At 41.3% G+C, this 26,326-nt stretch overlaps 2 protein-coding genes across 4 annotated transcripts in view; one reads left to right on the top strand and one right to left on the bottom strand.

Moving 5' to 3' along the window:
* Positions 1–5,932, top strand: part of LOC131136506 (TOX high mobility group box family member 2-like) — a 64,560-nt gene extending 58,628 nt beyond the window's left edge. For both annotated transcript variants that reach the window (XM_058083408.1, XM_058083407.1), the window contains 5 exons: positions 757–987; positions 2,345–2,425; positions 3,524–3,916; positions 4,008–4,147; positions 4,591–5,932. In XM_058083408.1, the coding sequence (XP_057939391.1) occupies positions 757–987; positions 2,345–2,425; positions 3,524–3,916; positions 4,008–4,147; positions 4,591–4,633 (888 nt within the window). In that variant the 3' untranslated portion in view covers positions 4,634–5,932. The remainder of the gene's footprint in view (positions 1–756; positions 988–2,344; positions 2,426–3,523; positions 3,917–4,007; positions 4,148–4,590) is intronic.
* A 921-nt stretch (positions 5,933–6,853) lies between these two features.
* Positions 6,854–26,322, bottom strand: LOC131136505 (large neutral amino acids transporter small subunit 1-like). Of its 2 annotated transcripts, none has more exons than XM_058083405.1 (11): positions 26,225–26,322; positions 17,828–18,346; positions 17,632–17,757; positions 15,804–15,909; positions 13,143–13,187; positions 12,337–12,460; positions 12,159–12,262; positions 11,812–11,908; positions 11,287–11,436; positions 10,015–10,189; positions 6,854–9,267 (listed from the first exon to the last, which is right to left on the bottom strand). In XM_058083405.1, the coding sequence occupies exons 2-11, from the start codon at positions 18,333–18,335 to the stop codon at positions 9,191–9,193; spliced, it is 1,512 nt and encodes a 503-aa protein (XP_057939388.1). In that variant the 5' UTR covers positions 18,336–18,346; positions 26,225–26,322; the 3' UTR covers positions 6,854–9,190. The 2 variants fall into 2 exon arrangements, with proteins under 2 accessions (XP_057939388.1, XP_057939387.1); XM_058083404.1 differs by lacking the exon at positions 26,225–26,322 and adding an exon at positions 18,996–19,520 and having other exon boundaries at positions 7,055–9,267.
* Between the last annotated feature and the right edge of the window lie 4 nt (positions 26,323–26,326).

Below are 26,326 nucleotides of genomic sequence, written 5' to 3'. Positions count from 1 at the left end.
TCCCCCTCACTCTCCTGGGTTTGATGTGTTATGTCTGCAGCCGAGATGGCAATTTTCATACAGAATCACAACCAAGATCAGGTGACCTGGATTTGACCCTCGGCTCTCAGTATAAAGAAATAATAAAACTCATGCAAAATGAAAGTGCATGTATTGGATGTTGTACATCTTGGGATGTGAGCCGTTTCCGTTCTCTGAAAGTGGAGAGAGATTGCTATTTCTTATTGTTGGCAAAGCAGTTGGTTAGAGCCATTAAAAAAGATGTCATTTAAGATTTCATCTTGTTGTGTCTTCTCATTCAATAGATAAGGTATTTCTATCTGTGATTAAATGCAATTAATTCTGAGTTAACTGCAGCCACTATGTGATTAATCACGATAAAACGTTTTAATCGATCGTTAGCCCTAATATATGTATATGTATTCATGAAGTGGAGATGCTGCCGCTTGGAACTTCTTTCTATCTTTGGCCAGTTTTGCTCTCCAGCACCCCAGAGGCTAAGCAGTCTCACTGATGTCCTGTTAGTTGTAGCTCACCTCTGTTCGTAAATCGATCGTTTTTTCTACTCAGACAAACCATGGCTGCACTTCACACAATTTGTCTGCCTTCACACTCTGCTGTTTTTTGGAGGCTTCTGTTACAGCTTGATATCCCAGCTAGTCGATGCATCCTGTCTATTAATACATGACATATGTAGCCTCCTTTTCTTCCTCCATGGCTTAAACTCATGTCTGGTGTCTACTGTCCCCCCTGCAGATAAGCAATGACAAGCGGACCTCAGTAGAAATGATGAAGCCCAAACCAAAACCACAAAAGAAGAAGAAGAAGAAGGACCCCAACGAGCCGCAGAAACCTGTGTCAGCTTATGCTCTCTTCTTCCGAGACACCCAGGCAGCCATTAAGGGTCAGAACCCCAATGCCACCTTTGGAGACGTCTCCAAGATTGTGGCCTCAATGTGGGACAGCTTAGGAGAGGAACAGAAGCAAGTAAGTTGTTTGTTGAGAGCACTTGTGAAGTAGGACGGAGGGGCACATATAGACAAACAGTTCATGTGGAGCAGCTATACCATACAACCTTGTGGGTATTTTACAAAACATTCTCAGAAATCATCTAATCTTTTGTATCTTGCCCAACCCTACCATGCTATGATGTTTGCCATTATACAGGAACAATAGTTCAGTAAGCATTATCCCAAGATACACCAGAAGATGGTGCATATGAGTCTTTTGCTTGCATTGATTATCTATTGTGTAATTATCAGAACATTGTTGTGAGATAGCACTCACCTTAATGAGCAACTTTTCCCTCTTTCTAAAGATAATCCACCCATTTACCCCCCCCCCCCCCCCCCCCCGCTCCCCTGACTCTCGTTAAAATCATTTTCTATCTAAATTTAATTCTACCAACTGAAAGCAGAAGGAGAAGGGCAAGGGGAATTGCTTCAGAGCGACAAGCGCGGTAAAACAGTCAAAGTTAATGAAGCAAACGACTGTACAGGCTGGTTTTGTTTGGGGGGGGGTCACTCATGGTCTCAATTTTAAAACCAGTTGGAAAATTGCAATAGTTTACATTTTGCACTGTTGGAGGCTGTAAGTAGAAGTTCAAAACAAGAAAAGAAAAAAATGGGAGTGAGTAAGCAATTTATTCCAACAACCATTAAAATAAAATAAGCTGTTCATCGGCTTATCAAAAGTTTAAAGGGGACCTATTATTATGATTTTATGTTGTAGTCTGGTTTCAGATAATGAGCTGTGTACTTTTGGAAGTGAGCCCTGAAATAAGTTTGGGATGGCTCAAAACGCTCGGTTTCAAAAGGCGTGGTAAAACCGCCTCTTTGTGATGTCACAAAGGGGTGGATGTCCTTCTATGGGCCATAGTTAGGAAGCACTTTGGGAGTGGAGTGGCCATGCCAAAAAAGACTCTGTCTTGATACTACAATAGCAAATGACCTGTTGTCACGGCAATAGCAAGGAAGGCGGTTTTGAATGCAAAACCTAAGCAGAGAGGACCCCCCCCCCCCCCAACCCCCTCCTGCCCCCCACATACTGTACTGCACCAGCAAGCTCATCTGCTGCCACACGTCTAATGTCAGTGTTCTGATAGGAGCCAAAGAAAATAGTTCCAGTTCATTTCTCAGGGAGGATTGGAAATGATGTGTTCCTACAATAGAGGGAGTCACATTGAGATGAGGGAGTATTAGTAATGGTGCAATGAGGAAATAAAAGTGTTCTGTGCCACTGGCACTGATGGAAAGAGAGACATTAAGGGTGTGTGTGTGTATGTGTATGAGCCACCTCTCATTTTCACCTGTGGCCACATGTTTTGCTTTTTCTACCTTTCTAGGGTTACAAGAGGAAAACTGAGGCTGCAAAGAAGGAGTACCTGAAAGCCTTGGCGGCATACAGAGCCAGTCTGGTTTCCAAGGTAAAGCTCATGACACACAAACCCCGGCTAACGCTGATGATGGATTGGATGGAAAAGTCATGCTAATGAGATGGGAGGGGCCTCCGTGGTGGAGATGGGGGGGTTGGTGGGCATTCAATGTCGGAAAGAAGCAGCCATATTTGAAACAATACCTGATTTCCATAGGGTGTAGATATAACGGGGGGTGGTATAGATGCTGTGCAGAGGCAGTGGGGGAGGGGTCAACCAATCATTGTGCAAGCATACGGTCATAACAACGATGATGGATGGAGCATATAACACACATTACTCTCTTCTATGTGCCGACAAGAGAACGGCGACGGGTTCCTGGAAGGAAATCCAGAATGAAACCTTGAATGTGATCTTTTATTTGATGTTTTGCTTTGTCCTCATCCTTTCCTGTAAATTCACAGCAAATATTTGCGCCCCAACAATGACTTACAGAAAGCTGGCAGCAGTGGAATAAAGAAAGGAGGAGGAGGGCTGAGGATTGCATTGTTTAGTGCCGTCTTGTATTAACAACACACAACATAGTGGCTGGAAGATTCCTTTTGTCATTCCATTTGTTCTGCAAGCAAACAGCCTCATTTCTCTGGCCGGCTTCCTGTGTGTGTGTGTGTGTGTGTCCCTCTCCTATCTATCTATCTGTCAAGGTGTCTATTGATCATTACCGCAGCATCGTATCTATTCATACAAATGGGCTCCATTACCTTCTAATCAACACTGATGCTTGGAGATGAGTGGTGTGACAGCTCATCATAGAGGCACACATCGAAGGGCAATCCTGGCCGGAAGCGGGGCGCCCTGCTCATGTAGAAGTCGTGGGAGAAAGGTGAAGTTCACCTAAGTTTGGGTGTTCAAACTTCATCTGCTCGTTCGTTCATCAGGCCGTGGACTTTAGAGTAAAATAAATCAATTGAAAAAGTATGTTTCATTACATAGCGAGCATCATTCTGGAGCAGGTTTACCAAACGGATGCATTCGATGGTGTCAGCATCCACTGAGGTTAACCAGCGTGATGACTTCCATGACTTCCATGATATTCTTTCACTTCAATTGATGTGATTGCACTGAATAAATGTTGTGTTTTATCCCCAGACATATAATGATCTGGAGCCAAAAAGTGCCCAGCAGACAAGCCAGCCCTCTCACCTGCTGCCCCCAAAGCAGCCCCTGTACAGCCCCCAGCCCTCCTCCCCCTACCTGGGCCCGTCAGGCTCCTTCCCCCTGTCGGATCTCCAGAGCTACGGTGGACCTGCGCGCCACAGCCTGGCCTCCACCCTCAGCCAATCGCAGATGCTGCCACCTAGCATGAGTGCCTCACCCCCTGCCCCTTTCCAGATCAGCCCACCCCTTCACCCCCATGCCCAGCTCTCCCTGCACCAGAGCTCCCTGCTCAACCAGCCAATCCGCATGCAGCAGTCACAGCCAATCATCTCGCACCAAATGGGGCTCCCGGCACCTTTGCATTCCCCTCCTCTCGGACAACAGGTGGGTCTCAAACGTCTGCTTATGTCCCCTTCGTTAGTCAGTGACATCCATGATTTGGCTAATAACATTCGGACTTCCTCTTCTCCGTCAGGGGTTTTCCCACATTCAGGCGGATTACCAGAACAGTGTCGGGGGCTCACAGTCTCCAGGCGCCCCAAACCCAGTTCATGGTCAGAACCCTGACTGGGATAGTGAATACTGCAACAGAGATTGTGGACCCAACCATTGCAGGTATGCTCAATGCAACACGTTCCCGTTTCCTTGTTGGGAAATGTCAGCAGTTTTATTTCAAGAATGGCTCTCAGCCACGTCGCCGTCACGCGGCCACGCTATTAAAACTCCAATAATTATGCAGTGATTTCAACGCACCTCCTTGAAAGTGACACAGCAGCAGCACTGCTAGCCCTGACATCCAATTAACTTTTAGCACACACTGCCTTATCAAATCAAGCTATTCAAGCAGGGACAAGACAGGCTCTTGTTTTTCTTGCACACCTGAAATACAGTTTGCTGTAAAACTTACCAGTTTAGAGTCCGATCAACAAGTAGACGGCATAAAAAACTACTCGTCTGTGGTAATATTTGTTTTTAAAAGGTGCATTTCTGCTCTTTAACAATGGTGTATGTAGTATGCACATATGATGTATAGTAAAATGAACATGTGTTTGGTTCAGCAGTGGCATGGGAGCTCGGGACAAGCCTCTCTACCTCACTTGAAGTTGACAGACCTCCACACGCGTGCGACTCCAGGGAGATTTCCAACATAACATCGTCCATATATCTGCTTCAACACCATTTGGGTTTAGTTTCTTTTTTCTCCTTCTTCTTCTTCTGCCGGATTTTGAAAATCCCAAAGACTGCTCCAGCATCTTCACCTATTTGCCAAGCACTTAGATCGGCCACAAGCCTGAGGCACTTTTCTTTTCTCTCTCTCTTATCAGTCAACTTTTGCTTTTTTTGCGGGGGCAGTGAGCTATGAGCTCATGCCAGCCGACTGACTTCATTTTGTTTTGGAATTTCTAAAGATGCTTTCTTTCCACTTGCTCCTCATCGGGGAGGTGACGTGCTCTAAGCATCCTCCAAGAGAAAGGCTCTCAAATTGTTGGCACTTCAGCAGGGGTGCACGTATTTCAGGACTTTATTTGTAAAAGCATCGTTGCCCCTAATGAAGGACTCGCTCATTTCCTGTATTTCCTCACAGAGAGATTGTAAATATCACCAAAAACAGCAGCAGACGACAACAACAGCTCTTATGTGTGTATTTAGCTGCAGGCCCTCGCTTTCTTTGCTTTTAACGATGGTTTCATTTGATCATGAAGCCGAGGGAGGATTTATGAAGGGAATACGCACACTAAAACTTGTGTTCAAGCGGTCTGGTTTCCCTCCAAACTTGAGAGGAAAAATAACAATCCCATTTCCTTGACGATGGGGAGCCGTCGTCACATGACCTCAGGACGTTGCAGAACTGCAGAGGTCAAAGTTTTCCACCTTTTTGACCTTCCTCCACCACCTATAACCCCGCCCCCTTCCTTTGTCCCCCCCAACACCACTTGTACAGGTGAATTAAAAAAAAAACTAAATGTGAAATGTTAACTAAAGAAAAAAAACAGTGGGTTTTGAAGTTTTGACTAGTTTTATTAGGTGTTTTAGAATTGTGTTGAACTCATCTTTTATGAAGAATTTTAAAAAGTCTATTTTGGTTTTCACTGTAGCAGGAATTAAGATGGAAGGACATCTGGGTAAATAATTCACTTTGTGTATCAAGCCTGCCAAATCCACTTCTTGTCATCAACTACTTTTGTTTGACATAATGGACATTATTCTTTATTGGCTTGAACGGTTTCACATCATTGATAAAGAAGTGCTGGCTTTTTCCATCAGGGTGCATTATTATTATTATTATTAATTATTATTATTATTGCTGTTGGTACATTACCACTGGACCAGCATTAGCTTCATTCCGTGTCACAAATATTCCTTTGTTTTCTTTTTGTCTGTAATAAAATGTTGAAAGTACTTGGGCTATTGTGTTGTATCATCCCGCCCGAGTCAGGAATGGGATGTTTTTGTGTTGGCACTGAGAGAATGACCAAGAGGCCGTGCATCAAAGATGGCTTTATCGAAGTGAAGAGCCACAACATGTCTAGTTTGGCACACAACTTAAGTATGCATTTTGGCCCCCTGTGCGGTTGAGTTTGACACCCCTGATTTAAACCATTTGTTTTGATCAATGGCTCCTTAGGTAAGAGATGGTGTACTCTCCTCTTCCTCCTCCTCCTCCTCTGATGGTGATTATGTAGTGCCCCCTACAGTTTTGCTTCAGAAAATAACCCAATGGTTCAAAATCCAGAAGAAAAAAACATTGACAGTTTGATTCACATGGGAAAAATAAAATAGCAACAATATTCATAATTGGAAACATCAGTTGCATTTACTGGTAGATTGATTAAAATAAATGTAAATGTGTAGGATATAATTTTATACCTGCCATTGTGTAACCTGTGAACCGACTAAACAGACTGTCATGCACCTTTGTCGCCACTTGCTGGCGATGTAGCGCATAGCAACAAAAACCCACTGTCCTAATTTTCTTTCTTGCTATAGACTTTACTAGAGACTCTGCCGACATCTTCTGGCCAAATGGTGAATAGCAACAAAGCAAAGCTGAGTTTTTCCGTTTCCCTTATTATTTTATAAATAACGACAGTAATAATATGTCAAGAAACACCTGATTTAAGACAAATCTATGTCTGTCTAATATGTATGTATGCGTATGTACTCTATCATCGTTTTTCTACCTAGATGACAAGTAAAGATCCAAGTCCAAGTCCTTACAAGTCATAAACACTGCCGCTCCCCTGATGAGGATCATCAGTATAGACAATGGATGGGTACATAGATTTATTACAATCACCCTCAAAATGAAAGTGGCAAACATGGATTGTGTTTAAATTTTAGCAGTATATTTGAGCTGGGTATCCAATGGCAGTGAAGTCAACTATCAATTGAAACGTCAACAATGCTAATGCATGACTCACTGTCTCTCTGGCTGTCCAATGTCCTTTTGCTAATATTGTCTATCAGTCGCCATCAGACCTTTTCATTTCCTCCTCTGGCTGATATGACAGGAGACACATATGAGCTAAGATAAGAAAAACAAGAAAGGAAAGACGTCAGCTGTACCCACCGCGAGGAAATGCAGCCTTTTTTATGTTTATAAAACAACAACATCTTGAACAAAAATAGCTTTATTGTTACATGTACCTTCCATGGTCACTGATATACACCAGTTTAACACGAACTAACATATGATTCAATAGAGTTGGTCTTCACGGCATTGCATTGTACAATTACCATTAAAGGCATCATGGATTCACTGACACAAAACACAGGAGCTGGGCATTCTTAAGCAGAAATCAAAAATTTAATGATGTCTGTCATTCATGTGACGTTCATATTCACATTTATCAGTCTTCCTGTGTGTTGTGTTTCTTGTGCTCAAAAGTGTGACTTTAACGTCCAATTTGGTTTGGTATGCAATCAAAAATATACCTGTATTTTAATCATCAAACCTGAATGACTAATCTGATGTTTTGGGCCATAAAACAGATATATTTGGACAGGAAATACATTATTGTGCATTATGCTATATCCTGCCCCTCTGAAAAGATGTTAGCTTTGTGCTAATTGCAGAGCATTATTGTTCAAATGATATAACCTCAGCTGTGACACTCTTTCCGATCTGGAATATCAGCATAGATAATAGGTACATGCAATAGAAAATACAAATACTACAATGGTTGCTATGCTATTTACAGACACTAGACTAACATTGATGCGTGTCTTTGTGAAGCCTTTCATACAAACACTATGTGTCTCATTATGGGCATAATAATCAATGAATTGATTATCCCGTCTTGAAGCAATTGAGTCCAAATGGAGTGTACTTCTTGGCTGCAGCCAGCAGGAGCGCTGTTGATTCAGCTTCAACTATAAAAAGTTTCTCCTGTCCCGTAAATATACGTATTTTTAAAATACCAATTGATCAATGGTGAACCTTTTGGTCGACCGTGGTTTGACCTTTTCACATTTGTCAGTAAACAGCAGCATCATGTCAAAAAACAACATTTCATTTCACTGTACAGTTTGTGCTTCAACTGAACGCCACACACCACAATATGACAGCTGAAGGGACAAAAGAAGAACAAATAAGGAAAAGGTTATTGTTAATGAACACGTATGTTGTGTTAGTAGCATGGAAGGATCGACTAAACACACTCCTTCCTTTTATAATCAGCAGTTTTGTTATTCTAATGGCTCTAATATTAGTGTAAAATGTGTTTTTTGGTTGATGTAAAAAACAAAAGGACATCATATTCATTCATCATGTGTGTAAATCTGAACGAGGACTCAGGATTAACCTGAACGTAAACCAATTAAGTTATCTCCATGAAAAATGTCAAGTTTCTGACTATTTTCTGACTTCTTTTGTGTGCAGAATCCGATTACATTTTTGTTAGAGAAGCAACGACACAAAAACAATCTACATTTTGCATTGTATGGAGCTTTTTGCAACCATACAATGGTATGAAAAAGTTTGGGCACCCCTTTTCCTTTATAAATGACTGGTTGTTTGGATCAGCCATTTCAGTGAAATATATCATAGACCATCACAGTGATGGATGTGAGGTGAAGTTACTGAAACTAAAGTAGGCATGTGCATACATTTGGGTTACGCTTGTTGTTTTATTGATTTGAATACCTTGAACACTAATTACTGGAACACTAAATTTGTTTGGTGAGCTCATTGACCCTTGACCTTCATACATGAGTGAAGCCAATCATGAGAGGTTATTTAAGGAGTCAACATAGTAGTCTCAAAACGACCTGCGAGCAAAGATTGTTCAACATCATGGTCTAGGGGAAGGATACAAAAGCTAGCTCAGAGATTTCAGCTGTCAGGTTCCACTCCGAGGAACACAGTGAGGAAATGGAGCCCAAACCTTTTCATACCACTGTACAATAAATCCAACTAAGCACAGTATAGCATTAGAATCTAGAGCATGAAGCAACAAGCACTTTTTAGATAAAAACTGTCCAAAATGCGACAGTGCTTAAGTGTAAATGTTAGCTTACGCTCTACATAAGTGCATACAGCCATGTGTGCACTTGACTCCTTATCCCTCTCCTTTAAAAAAAACTGACAAACAACACAAAAATTGCAAATGTTTGTGTAAACAAAATGATCTGGCTGTCAATGACTTTAGTCCGGCTTTATTCAGACCCCTCGCGTTGTTGCTTCTCCTCTGGGACGGCCAGAAAGATCTTCTGGCAGAACATCGTGAAGATTTCTGAGGAGAGAGAGCTCATTACTGTTAGCCAGGGTCACCGCCAGGAATTCTGGGCCCCATGAAAAAAATCCCATCGGGGTCAGCTCTGGGATGCATTAAATGACTCTTCTAGTCCAGTACTACCAGTACAATATTTACTGCTAGTGATGTGTGCACGCAACAGTCTGCATATAGTATGCATGAGAATATAAACATAAATTCTTCTTTACGCTCATATTTCAGAGACTTTACCAATGAAATGCCATCTCATCATCTATCCTTCTGCTTGGTGATTTCAGCTTTCATGTCGACAACATTAACGCTAAACCCACTGTGGAATTCCTGGACCTTCTTAGTTGCTTCTCCATCATCCAGCAAGTCTATTTCACCACCCACACCAGAGGTCATATGCTGGATCTGGTCTGATCCACCGGCATCACAATACACAACCTCACCAGCCATGACCTACACATATCAGAGCACCTGGCCATCACATCTGACCTACTATATACTCCACTTATGTCCCCAAAACAACCCCCCCCCCCATATACACAGGGCCCCCTGTTATCAGCCCTGCCAGGTGTTATCAAACACAAGATCCGCTTAAAGAAAAACACACTTTGCAGCCATCACGGCACACATGTCATCTCCACATGGGCGATATCCAGCTGATGTTTTGAGCACAAATCTCATAACAAAGTGTCATCAATGCCTCGCAGCTCACGCCTGAACAAATACTAAGAAAATACCAGAAATGTCTTCACTCACCAAGCATCTTTTGGACCACATGTGGTTTCTTCCACTTGTAGCCCAGCAGGTAGGCAGGGATGCCCGTGAGAATGATACTACAGCCAATCAGGCACTCGAAGGGAGCCGCCCAAAAGGACACAATGATCATGAAGACGCACCCCAGAACAAAAACCACTGGGATGAACAAATACACCTGCAAAAGAGTAACACAATGCATGAAGACGCTGCAAACAATGTGAACTTCAGAATATTTCTGGGTTATTTGTCTGTTTTTTGGCAATATTCTGACAAGAGTGACGCTGATTCAATCATAAATATTGTGATTAATAATAATTCAATCATTTTTATTGAAGGGGTATTTTATGTCTTTTTGTTTTGTTTAATTTATTTTTATATGAAGTGATTGACATACCAATGACAGTGTTAAATATAATGTTGATTGCTTATGGCATGGCCTATTTGTATTATTATGCCATATATTGAAGATAATGTTGAGAATAACGTAGTTCACCAGCAATAATTTATTATACAATTATCCTCCAGCAACATTTGCCATCGTGACAGGCCTAGTGAGGCTCAATCATACCAGAGGCCAATAAGAAAATGGCAAACATGAGCACCTCTGATGAAACAAACAACCTGCAGTCATTTAACATGACCTCAATTTTAATGTGGACAAATAAACTCTGCATTACTCAGTTCTAGTGGTGTTTTCACTGGAATATGTAGAGAATATTTCATACAGAGTATGGTTACAATTATTGTGTATATATTTCAGGTCTGACTTCCTGTTCCTGACGACTCTCCCTGTCCTTTTTCTGTGTGTGGTACAGCAGCACCCTTTACTTTGTCTGCATTTGGTCTGTCACCAAATGCCCGTGTAAATAAGTGAAATAATTATGTGGCTCTACATTACTATTGAATCTGTTTCAACTGATAATTGACAATATTCAGAAAGTGCCTTCCCTGATCATACATTTTGCTGTGAACTTAAACACTTCACTCGCAAGGACCGAGGGAAAAATAAACAACTGACTCATTCATTTCATAAAGCAAACAGACTGAGAGGCAATTTGTCTCAAAGCAAATGATGAAAGATGGCAAATGATGACAAAAAAGCCACGGTGCCAACATCAATCCCTTCTGTACATAATTCCAACCAAAAGCACTCATAAAAATAGCACAATTCATATGAAATCAAAGGTGTTCAACGCAAAGAAAACGTCTAAAGTTAGAATGCGCAGACCACTCAGCGCTCTCATACGGAGCTCTCAGACACAATTAGTGTACCTTTATTGGCCTTTTGAGTTTGGGTTGTTTGAAACGAAGCCACAGCATCCCAGCAATGGCCATGCCAACACAAAGCCAAGTGAAGAAGCTGAACAGGTTGATGACGGAGAAGATGTCCTGAGAGATGGCGTAGAACATGGACAACACACACTGAGGGGGAGGAAACAGGAAAAAGATAAAGTAGACATTTTAGTAGGACATTTTGACTTGCCCTACGGTTAAAGATGTTCCTTAAATTTAATGGGAAATGTGCGTTATTTACATTATTTACATTGAATAATTATTACATAATTATTCAAGAGATATTTAAGGGAGGATCCTTGAAGATAATTTCTCTTTTCTTGAACCAATGCTAACAAATTTGGACGAAATATGAACTACATGTACTGTATCTTTAAAGAACAGATGTTCATCCTGACTTCATCCTTTCGGACCTGCAAGTCCCACATCATTGGGAATAGTGTTACTTGAATAAAAACAAAGACGCGGTGTTGCAATCCTAGCTGCTGGTAAATGTCTTCTTACTGTGAAAATGAGGGATGGCACTGGTGTGAAAAGGTCAGTGTGGACCAGTCCCAGAGCAGCAGGAAGCTGACCCTCGCGAGCTCCAGCGTAGAACAAACTGGAACAAGAGGTGCAGATGTATTTATTTGCTTTTTTGTCATGATCCATTTGGCCTATATCACGCTGGCCGACAATAACAAGCTGAAATTCTACATTCTTCATTACATGAAACTTCCTGTCACCTTTGCGGCTTCAAATTTCAAATTTCCCATAATAATAATAATAATAATAATAATAAAAATGACTTAGAAACCTAGTGTTAACAATAATGATAATTCCTTATACAACTAGTGCAACTTTTTCTTTACCGTGCTGAGGTGAAAAGGGACCCATTGACGGCTCCAAAGCAAGACAACCCCACAAATACCGGAATCAACCAGGACATCACACCAAGATGGTATTCCCCAAAACTCTGCAAAGAGTCACAGATGGCATTATTCCATAAGTATTAAAAGGCATCGGACATTATATGTAAAGCATACTCACTACAGCGACAGCCTCAGACTCGACCATGTCTTCAGGGGAGATGGTTGTAAAGTAGGCCAGGTTGGTCAAAACGTAAACAACCGTCACAATGGGCAAGGAGATGATGATTGACAGCGGCAGGTTCCTGGGACAATGTTCATTTTAACATAGTGTGATTAATGTGTGCTCAAATCTGATTAAAGAACACAATAAACTGGATTGGAAGTAAGTTTAGGAGTCAGTATTAGAGGGAGTGAATCCTGGTTTTGCAATGCATGCATCACAATATACAGTAGAACCTCATAAGTCGAACAAAATGAATTATGTGATGCCACATGGTTCTCATATCCAAACAACTGTTGGCTACATATACCTAACATGGTTGGTTGTGGATACACCATATGACACAATAAGTGAGTTTCGTATTCTCATCATGTTATCATCACATTTTCATTTTTTCCCCATCATTACTACACTTCTGTGGTGGCATCACAAAAAACACAAGATAGATACTTTAGATGGTCACAGATGTTCCATGACATTTGCCAATTCATGTCTCAGATGACCCAACGTTTGAACATTTTGGTTGTTTTGGGGTGTGACCTTGGAGGTTACACTATAGACTGCAAAAATAAAACACAGTTTCCCTTTCCCTTTAAATTGAGCATTACATTTCTTGTTGTTTCTGCTAGATTTGGCATGGTGTATGTGCATGCAATGGACAGATGACAAACATGCTTAGTCGTCCATGAGGAGCCATGCTTTTGGCAAATACTAACAGGAGAACCTCTCCTGAAAAAAAGTTCTCTCCATCACATTTAAGTCACCTCTCTGGATTGATCATCTCCTCTGTGACGTAATTCAGGTAATTCCTGAAAAAAAATCAAAAGAAGACAAAGATGTTCCATGAAGTTTTAAGTACTGGCAAAGACATCTAATCTAAAGCGACCGTTAATATGTTATTGGTGGCCTCTAGACTGATGCACTACTACTGGTGTATTTGGACCTGGTGTCTAAAACCCTAAATGACCTGCTTCTTGAACTACCTAAAGTGTCTCCTCGTAGTGTGAGTCCAGATACCCTACGGAGGAAACTCATTTCAGCCGCCCGTATCCGCGATCACGTTCTTTCGGTCACGACTCGAAGCTCATCACCCTGATGGACCCGTAAACTCTCTTCGCCACAATGCTTCAGTACAGCGACCGCATTACTGCAGACGCTGTCCCTCAGGGTGACCACTAGATGGCAATGTTGGGGTGTATTGTAGCGAGTTTTTTTGTCTGTGACAAGTATTTCATTCTTCTAGACCAGGGGTGTCAAACATACCGGCCCCCAAGGAGGTTCGATCAGGCCCGCAGGATAATTTGAAAGTGGAAAAAATGCATAAAAGACATGGAATTAATATTTTTAATTCGCTGCAATTCATGGATTATCCGCTAAGGGGCGCACTCTTTCCATCAGAGTATAAGACAAGCCGCATCACTGAGACAGACTGAAAACAGCAGACGGTATCAATGCGGCATCTGCTGCTTGTTACGACGTTGTTAATACCTTGGTCTCTACCTCTCCGCTACACCCTCATTAGCCAAAATGTCGTTATCCAAACGGAGAAAAGTAGATAAGGAGTGTAGAATTTTCAAAGAAAAATGGACCACGTCCTATTTATTTACAGAGATGCACGGAAAACCTTTGTGCTTGGTGTGTTTGCAACAAGTTTCGGTATTGAAGGAATATAATATTCGACGCCACTACGAGACTCATCACAGCGAAAAATATGACGGCTTGCAAGGACAACTGAGAAGAGATAAGATTAACGAATTCCTGGCGGGTCTGAGGAAACAGCAGTCAACTTTCATCAAGAGCCGAGAAGTCAGTGAAGCAGCGGTAAAAGCCAGCTACCTAATTGCTAGCGAAATAGCATTAGCATCGAAGCCTCTGTAGGTCTGGACAGATTTTATCAGTATCTACGACCAGGGTACCCCAAATTAACAGCCCTGGCTGCTAAAATTTTGGGCATGTTTGGGACAACCTACCTTTGTGAACAAATTTTCTCAGTGATGAATATCAATAAAACAAAAATGCGTTCAAGGCTCACAAACAAGCACTTAAATGACATTCTCAAAGTGACAGCTAGTCAGGACATGACACCTGGTGTTGATGCACTTGTACAGGCCAAAAGATGCCAAGTTTCAGGAACAAATACAAGTCCAGACTAGACTAACACCTTTAAAATGCTGCCTTAGATACTGTTTGCATTGAAAGAATACAGCTCTGTGAAGATGAATCCTTACTGTGGTGATTTAAAAAATGTGCACTTTAATGTTAGTCAGCAGCTTCAAAACAAAAGTTGTGTGATGGAATTCTACTGTTCATACAACTCCATAAATTTTCAGTATATATTGTATGTGTATGTATGTTTCATGTATGAAGTTTACAGATTTACAGGACAGGCGAACACTTTCTTCATTACACATTTAAAATCACTCTCCTTAGTTTGTAAGGTGTACGCAGGGATTACATTTAGATTTCATATGCGTATGTGTAAGTGGTTTAAAAATCCCTTTCTTTAAAAGTCTCATTAGTCAAAGTGCATTACTATATTTTTCAGTACCAATTAAAGTTTTGTGCCTTTGTACATCAGTGGGATCAGTTGCAATGCATATTTGTGAATGATAAAAGTAAATTGCACATTTGTCTAAGGAAATATGAGGTGTTTCATGAAATGTTTTGTAAAAGGATAGTTCATTAAATTTCAATATTTTCCTAATGTTCTTGTGCTTCTTTACACCAAAACAAAGGAAAGACATGATATTTTGGTTATTTATAGCAGAGTATGGTATAATTTTAATGGTCCGGCCCACTTGACATCTCCCTAGGCCGTATGTGGCCCACGATGCGAAATGAGTTTGACACCACTGTTCTAGACTAAAGAAGCGTTTTTGTGGTTGATGAATGCCTCAGATTGCTTATTCTACCAGTAAATATTGCAATATAAAAGCAAAGGTCTGAATAGTCACGCAAGGACTGTTTCAACATATACTGTAAGTCTACTAACATTGGTAGAATTAATATTTCACATTGTGTAGTGTATTCCCATAGTCTGAAAATCTATTTCTCTTACAGACTATTTCATCAAGGCATGCTAGCGTATCAGTGTGATCTTAAAAAAGTCACTCCTGTCATAGTGCTGGCAGAAATACTCTTGCCCTGAGGTACACCGGGTTGGTGGGTAGTGATAAGCTCTTCCAATGAGTTACAACTGTGCTTACATATGTAAACAATCGTTTCACACAACTACAAATAAACATTTTGCTAAATAAATACAAAGAAGTGTCAATTAGCAACAAGCGTTGTTATCCTTGCAAAGTTGCAATTTGGACACACTTGTTCGGGTTTACCTAACATCGTATCCATTCAGTGCAGATATGGAAAACATTTGAAAGAACTGTTTATATTTCTGATCAGTAATTAGGTCGCAAATGACTTACCAGCCTCCGAAAGCAAATAAACCACTGTACAGGGCCAAAACAATATTGTCAACACCCAGTTTGCTGCCTTCAAATGCATTTTCTGGTTTCAGGTAAGGTACATCACCTGCACACACACACACACACACACACACAATACATTATCATTGTGTGTTTGCTTCATATTTATTGGATTGTCAAACTTGGGTGTGGTCGTTTTGGATTTTATGATCCAAATTTATGATGATTTGTGATTTGCTCACCATTCTTGCGTGTGTGTCGCGCATGCATGTTAATAGTTCCCTCCTTTACCTGTCTCCTTCAGATGGTAATGAGGGAAACCACACCACACGTGCGTTATTCTTACACTCTGTCCTCTTCGCTTCAGCTCTCTGAAAAGGCCAGTGTGCGACAGCAGCCGGCATGCTTTGCTGCCTCGTTGCCATAGCAACACAGTGTGTGCACAATGCTTGTGGGTGTGGCCTTGCAAATGAGGGTGAGGAGTACATGTAGCGTGGCGCAGACGGCTGTCATGCTGTCTGTGTGTGCCTCATGTTGTGCAGTATAATACTGCATGGCTGGGGCTTCAGTGGACAGGTATTCATTTTTGAATAACAATTATGGCAAAAGTAATATGTGGGTAAGAGTGTGGAATATGGTAGGTTTCATTCGTAATATCAGGGCTCTACATTAAAAACCAAAATGACTTGCCCATAGGGAATCCTTAAGGTGAGAACTACTTGCCCGAACTTGCCCCATGTAAAATGAAAAGACTGCCATAATGATATCATGCAATTTTTTGTGGCATCACATGAGAATCTCAAATAAATAAAATAATGAAATAAATAATACTTTACACATGGTAGTCGTAGTAAGCAGTGATATTTATAAGTTGTGCACCACAATGAAACATTATTGAATAGACACATTTGTGTACTAGTAAAGTGTTTTTAATCCAGAAAAAAAGCTCAATGGTCAAACAATAATTTGTGAAGCAAAGGTGAGAAAAATCCACAGAGAAATGGAAGCGCTAGATTTTGTAGCTTGTGCAAAATCAGCACTTGGTATTGGATCTAATGGGTGGTGTTTCATTGTGACCACTTCAAATTGTCACAGCAATGTGATTCACTCACCTGTGCCATCATTTGATTTGCTGCCGCTAATAAAATACTTGTTTAGGAGGCACTGCTTCATCACTTTTTGCTGTTTCCTTCAGAATTAGACGATGTTGGCAGCGCCGCCATGACGGATGTTTTCGTAGTCAAACGATCGCTGATTGGTTGATCGCGAACAACGGGTGTGGGTAAAACGCGGACTGTGGATTACGGACCGCGGTCTAAATAGACGATTCTGATTGATTTGATTCTCTTGATTCAAGATTTGAAAGGATTGCTTTGCAAATTACCACCGGAATTACTCAGTCCGTGTTTTACCAACACCCAACAAGAACCGCTTTAAAAAAAACTCTTGGCAGTATGGCATTCCAAAGTGCACTTGCCCGACGGGAATATCACTGATTGGATTTACTTGCCCGAATTTTGTTTTAACTTGCCCCGGGCCATCGGTACATCGTTATTGTCGAGCCCTGAATATTTGTCTCTACAATGGATTATGGATTAATGGATTAATATAATGGATTATGTTCCAAGACTCAATCATTGTTTTATCAATGTTAAGAAAGCATTGTATTCCCCATTTTAAATTTAATAAGTACATATTTCAGATTTTGCAATGGTTCATAAGACAACATGGTGTTACTAAATCAGAACATCAGAGACCCTTTAGTAGGTTCTGCTTTAGAGGCTCCATGTACATTAACAGAAGACTAATGACTAGTTCTAGGACTGACCTGTAAAGATCTGCAGGAAGCCAAAGAGGATAATGATGACCAGAGCAAGCAACTTGGAGGCTGTAAACAAGTCTTGGACCTTGGTAGCAGCTTTTACACTGATACAGTTGACAAAGGTCAGGGAGGCTGGAAAGATCAAACACAATGAGCGACTTACAGGTGAATGGTAGCCATGGAGTTTCTACAAGGTACTTACTGAGACACAGACAGGCGATGAGCTTGGCAGCACTGTCGGGCACAGAGCAGTTCGGGTAGAGAGGTTTCAGTAGGTACGTGGCGAACACCAGTGACACAACATACTGCGATGACGGTCGGATGATAAGCATCTCCACCCACAGCTTGAGGAAGGCCGCCAGCTCGCCGTATATCTCCAGGATGTATGTGTAATCCCCCCCAGACTTAGTGATGGTGGTGCCTAGCTCGGCATAGCACAGCGCCCCCATGGTGGAGATCACCCCGCAGACAGACCACACGATCAAGGAGAGGCCAGCTGAGCCCGTCTCTTTCACCACACCTGTCGGAGTAACGAAGATGCCTGAGCCGATGATGGTGCCGATGATCATGCCCACGCCGTTGACAAGGGTGATGCTGCGTTTGAGTTTGATCGTCTGCCCCCCTTGGATCCCTGGGGGTTCTATCAGGCATGATGAGGCGGCGACCATGGGGGTGGTTGATGATGGGACGACCTGGCCATCTTGGTCCATGCCTCCTTCAGCTGATGTGATCCAAGAAGATTAGTTAGCAGCTGTAGCCACTTACCAAATGACTTCAGGTTTAATGTATTTTATATTTAATACAGGTTGAATTCAATTGCATTATGACTACGTATATTGGCATCTCTTATTTTTGTGCTTTGTGTTCTGTAAATAAGGGCCTCAGATTTGATTCCCCCAAATCTCCCTGTAAAGAAGCCCACTGCTCCAATGTGTCACAAGTGTTGAATACCTGCTGTGGTTCGTGTACATGACAATAAGGCAAAGACAACTGCAGCTGTTCCAATCTAACTGAATGGACAACAAATGAACTACAGTGGAACTTTTCAGTCCGTCTCTGAATCTAAGATTTTACAACAGCAATTATTTTCTTCATACAACTCAACAGCTTGAAGTACAATTACTTTATTAAAATGCTCGCATCAACTCTTCTAAGGCGCTCAAGCAGGTCAAAGCATATTTCAGAGGAATACAAATGAAGTGCATATTTACACTACGAGTGAAGCTCATGCACCTGTTACTTCAAAATACACTCATGCCACGCTGAGGCATCTCCTTTGCATAAGGAAACATTGCATCAGACCACATGGTGGAATACTGCCGCCCTGCGCCATGTGCTAGTACCAGTGTAGTGTGGTGTAGTGTACCTACCCCCCATCTTTTCCTTAGCAACGCTCTCCCGACTGCTCCGTAATTTCAGCTCCGGCTCAGCCATCTTTTTCTCTTAATCTGGTTATCCTTGTCTTTACTGCCCCCGTTCTTTCCTTCCTGCCTTTATGGCCCCTTCCTCCTCTTGTGACTGGATTCCCTCCGACACACACATGCACACACTGCTCTCCCTCTGTGATTCGCTCTCTCTCTCACTCATAAGCGCGCACACACACACACACACACACACTCTCTCTCTCTCTCGCTCTACTCGTCAGTCCAGCTAACTAGGCTCCATCTGACCCTGATCCTGTCTACCTCTCCCCTCCCTCGCCCCGGGCATTACAGCGTAGTCAAAAGGAGAAGCGCCACCTTTGTGATGCTGCGGGAGCCTACACCCACTCTTGCTGCTGAACGATGAGATGACACAGAGCAGAGAGGGAGGGCGGGACCAGGGTTTCTCGCAGACAGTGTTTATAAGATGCCACCATGTGACCCTCTAATCTTTTTGTGAGCGTCTGGCTAATCCAGTCACTCAGTCTGCACTTCAACGGGAGGATGCTGCTGGGCGAGAGTGCCCTCTTGTGGCGTCAAAATGGAGAGGGATGTTTTTCCACCCTCTTAGGCAGGAGGGAAAATGGATACCCACGAGGCCTGCTTTGAGTACAGTACTAGAACATCTTTGCTGTTTTACTGAAAGATACATATAGTATGTATAACTATGTTGCAAGGTAATATATAACAGTCATATGTCACAGTGCCAGAAATAGTTCCAACTTCATATAAGACTGACATTGTATATGTACAATATTGTAAATTATTGTAAAATATTAGCATCATTATTCAATATATACATGACGCTGAAAAGTTAACTCTGACTAGATCTTTATTAGATAGCTCTAAAAGTGTAATCATCATGCATGATGATCATCATGTACATCTGCATGCTATTTGTTGTCGCTGATATTGCAATGCATTACGGAATACATGTATAGTTACAAAATGGCTGCATGCATTGACCTTATTATCCCTGCATGGGGCAAACAAGCGTTGACATGGGTCAAGTTTCTTTTCAACAAATCTAAAATGATGTAGGGTGTGAAGGCTTTTTGCAGTTGCCCAAGAGTAGATAGGACAAATGTTCTGAGGGGCAAAATCAATAGTAGTTTTGTAGCATTTAAACTTATATTAAAGCAGTATTGTGCGGTATCGTTGACACCGGTATATCTGCAGGTAAGCAGATCATCAGCATAATGTAGTTCAGGTTCTTCATCAGTGGCCCATTTTACCTACAAGATTTTAAATATTAAATTCACATGATTTGATGAATACTCACTGAGTATGAATGCATATATTTTATTAATGTATCTGAACCCTTAAATTAAGGTATTTACATTTTCAAACAACTGAACTGCTTCTGCATCCTCAGGGGTTACCACTAAACTGTCTTATCTCCTGTTGTGTATATACTGTTTACAGACCTGATCAAGATCTTCAAGGATAGTTCTGATTTTTTTGACATGAAGATGTATGACCCCCATAAGCGGTGAAGATGCTGGGGACAGTTAAGTAGAGTTTGGCTTCTCAAAACAAAATGCGTTCAAAAGCATAATACATTTGCATCACAAAAATAGTACTACAGTAAACCTCGGATATATCGGATTCAATTGTTCCCACTGGTTTTGTCCAATATAAGCGAAATCCCTTATATGCGTATACCGGAAAATGTCCGTTTTACGCATATATCGGATTTATATCCGGTATATGCGTAAATCGGATTTTATCCATTATAAAAAGGCACTTCCTTGACTATGTTTCCAATGTACCTGGACTGGGCAATGAAAAGAGACGTAAGGTAATGAGAATTTAACTTTATTGGACTCTGAGCATAACAAATTGTTAATTAAGCTAGGCCCTGTTACGCCCGTCAGGCCTACGTTATTTCCAATAGTGAGGTTAAGATCTCATTCACTGCTGTGCTAGTATTATTGACGTCACTCACTTTTATATTTGTCCTAAATCTGGAGCCAGGAGAAAGATAATATCCAGTGACATCAACAAGATTAGCATAACGATGCGGCCATCCGATATATGCGAGGGAAATTTAATGGAAATGCATTGGAACGGGACTGGAGATTTTGTCCGAAATAGGCGAAATCCGTTATAAAAAAAATCCGATACATGCAATGAATTTTTATTGGAAATGCATTACAGAAAAATCGGTTCTTTTTTATCTGTCCGTTGTGAGCGAATTTCCGATATATCCGAGTCCGATATTTCCGAGGTTTACTGCATATTTTTTTCTCTATTTTCTCTGCCGTCGTATCACAAATACCGTATAATATATACATACGCCATACAAGCCGTGATGCATCACTTCAGTGTGAGCAGCAGTGTGCGTGACTTTCCCGGCATGCTTTGCAGCTCCGTTCCACAGCAGTGCTTTGTCTTAAAAATAAATAAAAATGAAGATGGTATGTGTATCGTATGCATAAAAGAGCGACATAGCCATCGTTGTCTCGTAGATTATATACCAATTATAAAGACGATGTTAGTTTTTGCACCGCAACTAAAACCCGTGGCTCAGTGGACTCGAAATATATGTGCATGGAACTCCCTCGTCTCCTCCGTGGAAGGAAGCTCATTGTGGAGGTCACAAACTGAGTGCTCGTCACTCCACCAATCACCTCGGGGAAGGTCTGAGACAAGAGCCAATCGTTGCCCTTGCAGGGTGTCACCTGATACTGGTGAGCGAGCCAACAGAAAGCATTGGTTTCAGTGTGGTCGTAGCAGGCGAAGCTAACTGACGCTAATACGCAGCGCTGCTAGCGGATGTGACGCACTCAAACTTGGAACGACTCGCGGCTGGCAATTGAGTTCGATGGATGAGCTGGTGTACGACTCCAGAACCCAATTCAGACTACTCTCCTTCCACATTTTTAAATCTGCATGGCAGTCGGAAATTCAAGTATATTCATGTATATATTTTGATTAGAAAAAATGCAGAATTGAGTACGTGATTACTTGAGGGTGACAAAAATGTTTGCTATGGTGAAAGCATGTAGTGTTAAAATTTAAATGATAGGAACATTTTCAGACTAAGTGTACAGTATACAGTATCTGGACACAATAAAAATATTCCACTCACCACAAATATGTTTTTCTGACGGAGGAAGAGATGAGAGACATTTACACACAATGTTGTATGTGATATGCACAAGCTAACATGCTTGTTCGCAAATTTTCTATGAGCTCAGTATCTGTTAAATATCACTTTTTAACGCATTTGTATCCCTATGAATACTGCCCACTTGTGGTGGCATTACAGAAAAGGCAGTCAACATAAACTTCAGGTGGTTGATATTATTTTTGCTACTTACATTATTTTTGCTTCTTCAGCTTCAGTTCATACGCTCATTTCTATATACTTTCCTACCTCTTACATTTTATAGTAATGTTCAAAATCTGCCTTTACTATCTCTGAAATTAAGACACAAGTACCATTTACACCATACTAGCCGTGACACATCACCTCAGTCTGAGCAGCAGCCTGCGCGATTTCCCAGCATGCTTTGCAACTCCATTCCACAGCACTGCTTTGTCTTGAAAATGTCCACAAATTGAATGTATGTGTGTATTGTATGTATAAAACAGCGACATTGCCATCAGTGTCCCGTAGATTACATTAAATTTATAAAGAGGATGTTGGTTTTGCACCGCAACCAAAAACAGTGGTTTGGTGAACTGGAAATATACGTGCATGGGACACTGCATTTCTTTCCGTGGAAGGAAGCTCATTGTGGAGGTCACAAACTGAGTGCTCGTCACTCAACCAATCACCTCGGGGAAGGTCTGAGACAAGAGCCAATCGTTGCCCTTGCAGGGTGTCACCTGATACTGGTGAGCGAGCCAACAGAAAGCATTGGTTTCAGTGTGGTCGTAGCAGGCGAAGCTAACTGACGCTAATACGCAGCGCTGCTAGCGGATGTGACGCACTCAAACTTGGAACGACTCGCGGCTGGCAATTGAGTTCGATGGATGAGCTGGTGTACGACTCCAGAACCCAATTCAGACTACTCTCCTTCCACTTTTTTAAATCTGCATGGCAGTCGGAAATTCAAGTATATTCATGTATATATTTTGATGAGAAAAAATGCAGAATTGAGTACTTGAGGGCGACAAAAATATTTGCTATGGTGAAAGCATGTAGTGTTAAAATTTAAATGATAGGAACATTTTCAGACTAAGTGTACAGTATACAGTATCTGGACACACAATAAAAATATTCCACTCACCACAAATATGTTTTTCTGACGGAGAAAGAGATGAGAGACATTTACACACAGTGTTGTATGTGATATGCACAAGCTAACATGCTTGTTCGCAAATTTTCTATGAGCTCAGTATCTGTTAAATATCACTTTTTAACGCATTTGTATCCCTATGAATACTGCCCACTTGTGGTGGCATTACAGAAAAGGCAGTCAACATAAACTTCAGGTGGTTGATATTATTTTTGCTACTTACATTATTTTTGCTTCTTCAGCTTCAGTTCATACGCTCATTTCTATATACTTTCCTACCTCTTACATTTTATAGTAATAATACGCAGCGCTGCTAGCGAATGTGACGCACTCAAACTTGGAACGACTCGCGGCTGGCAATTAAGTTCGATGGATGAGCTGGTGTACGACTCCAGAACCCAATTCAAACTACTCTCCTTCCACTTTTTTAAATCAGACAGCATGACAGTTGGAAATTCAAGTATATTCATGTATGTATTTTGATGAGAAAAATGCAGAATTGAATTACTTGAGGGCGACAAAAAATATTTGCTATGGTGAAAACATGTAGTGTTAATATTTAAATTATAGGAACATTTTCAGACTAAGTGTACAGTATACAGTATCTGGACACACAATAAAAAATATTCCACTCACCACAAATATGTTTTTTTCTGACAGAGGAAGAGATGCACAAGCTAACATGCTTGTTCGCAAATTTTCTATGTGCTCAGTATCTGTTAAATATCACTTTCCAACGCATTTGTATCCCTATGAATACTGCCCACTTGTGGTGGCATTACAGAAAAGGCAGTCAACATAAACTTCAGGTGGTTTATATTATTTTTGCTACTTACATTATTTTTGCTTCTTCAGCTTCAGTTCATACGCTCATACTTTCCTACCTCTTACATTTTTTAGTAATGTTCAAAATCTGCCTTTACTATCTCTGAAATTAAGACACAAATACCATTTACACCATACTAGCCGTGACACATCACCTCAGTCAGAGCAGCAGCCTGCGCGATTTCCCAGCATGCTTTGCAACTCCATTCCACAGCACTGCTTTGTCTTGAAAATGTCCACAAATTGAATGTATGTGTGTATTGTATGTATAAAACAGCGACATTGCCACCAGTGTCTCGTAGATTACATTAAATTTATAAAGAGGATGCTAGTTTTGCACCGCAACCAAAAACAGTGGTTTGGTGAACTGGAAATATATGTGCATGGTGTCTAGCGTTTCCTTCCGTGGAAGAAAGCTCATTGTGGAGGTCACAAACTGAGTGCTCGTCACTCCACCAATCACCTCGGGGAAGGTCTGAGACAAGAGCCAATCGTTGCCCTTGCAGGGTGTCACCTGATACTGGTGAGCGAGCCAACAGAAAGCATTGGTTTCAGTGTGGTCGTAGCAGGCGAAGCTAACTGACGCTAATACGCAGCGCTGCTAGCGGATGTGACGCACTCAAACTTGGAACGACTCGCGGCTGGCAATTGAGTTCGATGAATGAGCTGGTGTACGACTCCAGAACCCAATTCAGACTACTCTCCTTCCACTTTTTTTTAATCAGCATGACAGTTGGAAATTCAAATAGTTTTTGATGAGAAAAAAATGCAGTGATTACTTGAGGGTGACAAAAGAATATTTGCTATGGTGAAAACATGAATAATTATAGGAACATTTTCAATACAAGTCTACAGTATATGTGGACATATATATACAAATATTACACTCACCACAAGCAGGTTTTTTTGACTGAGGAAAAAATAAATTTCATAAACGTTGTGTTTTCCTTTCGTTTTTTTCACGCTATACAATGATGACGCATACCGTATTCAAATTTAATTTAGTAAAATTAACATTAAACATAACGCCATTACATTAACTTAATGGCCCGAGACAAAATACTCGGGCCACTATTTCTATGCTGACCTGCTAAATGACATTTACACAGTGCTGTATGCCATATGCACAAGCGAGCGTGCTTGTTCGCAAGTCTTCCATGTGCTTAGTGTCTGTTAAAATACACGCTTGCGTGTGTTTGTACATATTTGTTTAGTACTTTAAGGCGCCAAAAGGACAAGCATTCAGAGATTAAGCCCCGTTCTGTCTCTGCGTTTGTGCACACTTGCATTACTGTTAGTGGTGACGAAGCCACCCCGGTGATACCAAGCTCTGTTCATACGAACGTCTCCGCCATTAGTTAGTCAACCAAGGTAACGACCGTACTACACGGTGCAATTTCTGCGGTGTGTCCGGGGACTTTCCCCTGAGTAGAAATGGGGGAAACTAGGTTCCCTGTATGTAACTCAGAGTGCAAGCCTTCTGAATGCCCGGATGGAAACTTGGCAACTGCTTGTATTTATAGGAGGTGGCTCAATCAACCTTTTTCATCAGGGTGTCTCAATGTCAGTGTATTTGTGTTGATAATGACACCAATGAAAAGCGTAATATTAAATTCACACGAATTCATAAAAAAAAACATTTAGCTAATAAACGTTGAATAAACGTGGTAAAATACGTGGTTGAAAGCCGAAATGCATTGTGGGAAAGTTTCGCAAAGCTTTCGCTCGTCAGCAAGCGCCTCAACAAATCAAATACGTCACCAGTTCAAGTTAAAAAACGGAGGGAAAATGACAACCCATCAATGAAACACTAATAAAACAGCACCGTAGTAAAAGGGTGTAATCGTTTAGTAAACCTGGAACAAAACTATTGTGACGTGCGGAGACTAAATATCGACAAATCCGACACCACATCTTTAGGCGAGAAAAACTGAATATCAATTAAGTCATTTGCGGTAATGTATATCAATAACAGAAAAAAACAGAGGAGAGTAATGAAATAATTATTGGGACTTTGTCTACATGTTATGCAGTTTAAAGTAAATTAATACATTATGGTCTTACCTTCTTCATTTTATGAAGTGGTAATTTGAAATGCAATACCTGAGGTCTGAGAAACGAGCCAATCCTCGATCGTACAGTGTGTCACCTGATGGGGATCAGCAAGATGGGGGTCGGTCGCTAGATGGCGCTAATTCTCAGTGT

Source organism: Doryrhamphus excisus, chromosome 10 (assembly GCF_030265055.1).
Source record: "Doryrhamphus excisus isolate RoL2022-K1 chromosome 10, RoL_Dexc_1.0, whole genome shotgun sequence".
In the NCBI taxonomy this organism is placed as follows: Eukaryota; Metazoa; Chordata; class Actinopteri; order Syngnathiformes; family Syngnathidae; genus Doryrhamphus; species Doryrhamphus excisus.
This window is presented reverse-complemented; position numbering and strand designations above follow the sequence as displayed.

Excerpts from the sequence above, each read along its gene's own strand:
- LOC131136505 (XM_058083404.1), bottom strand. The coding sequence starts at position 19,059 with ATGGCTGAGCCGGAGCTGAAATTACGGAGCAGTCGGGAGAGCGTTGCT. Across the intron at positions 12,263-12,336 it reads AGTCTGAGGCTGTCGCTGTA|AGTTTTGGGGAATACCATCT; the intron begins GTGAGTATGCTT and ends GACTCTTTGCAG. Across the intron at positions 9,268-10,014 it reads TGTGGTCCAAAAGATGCTTG|AAATCTTCACGATGTTCTGC; the intron begins GTGAGTGAAGAC and ends CTCTCTCCTCAG.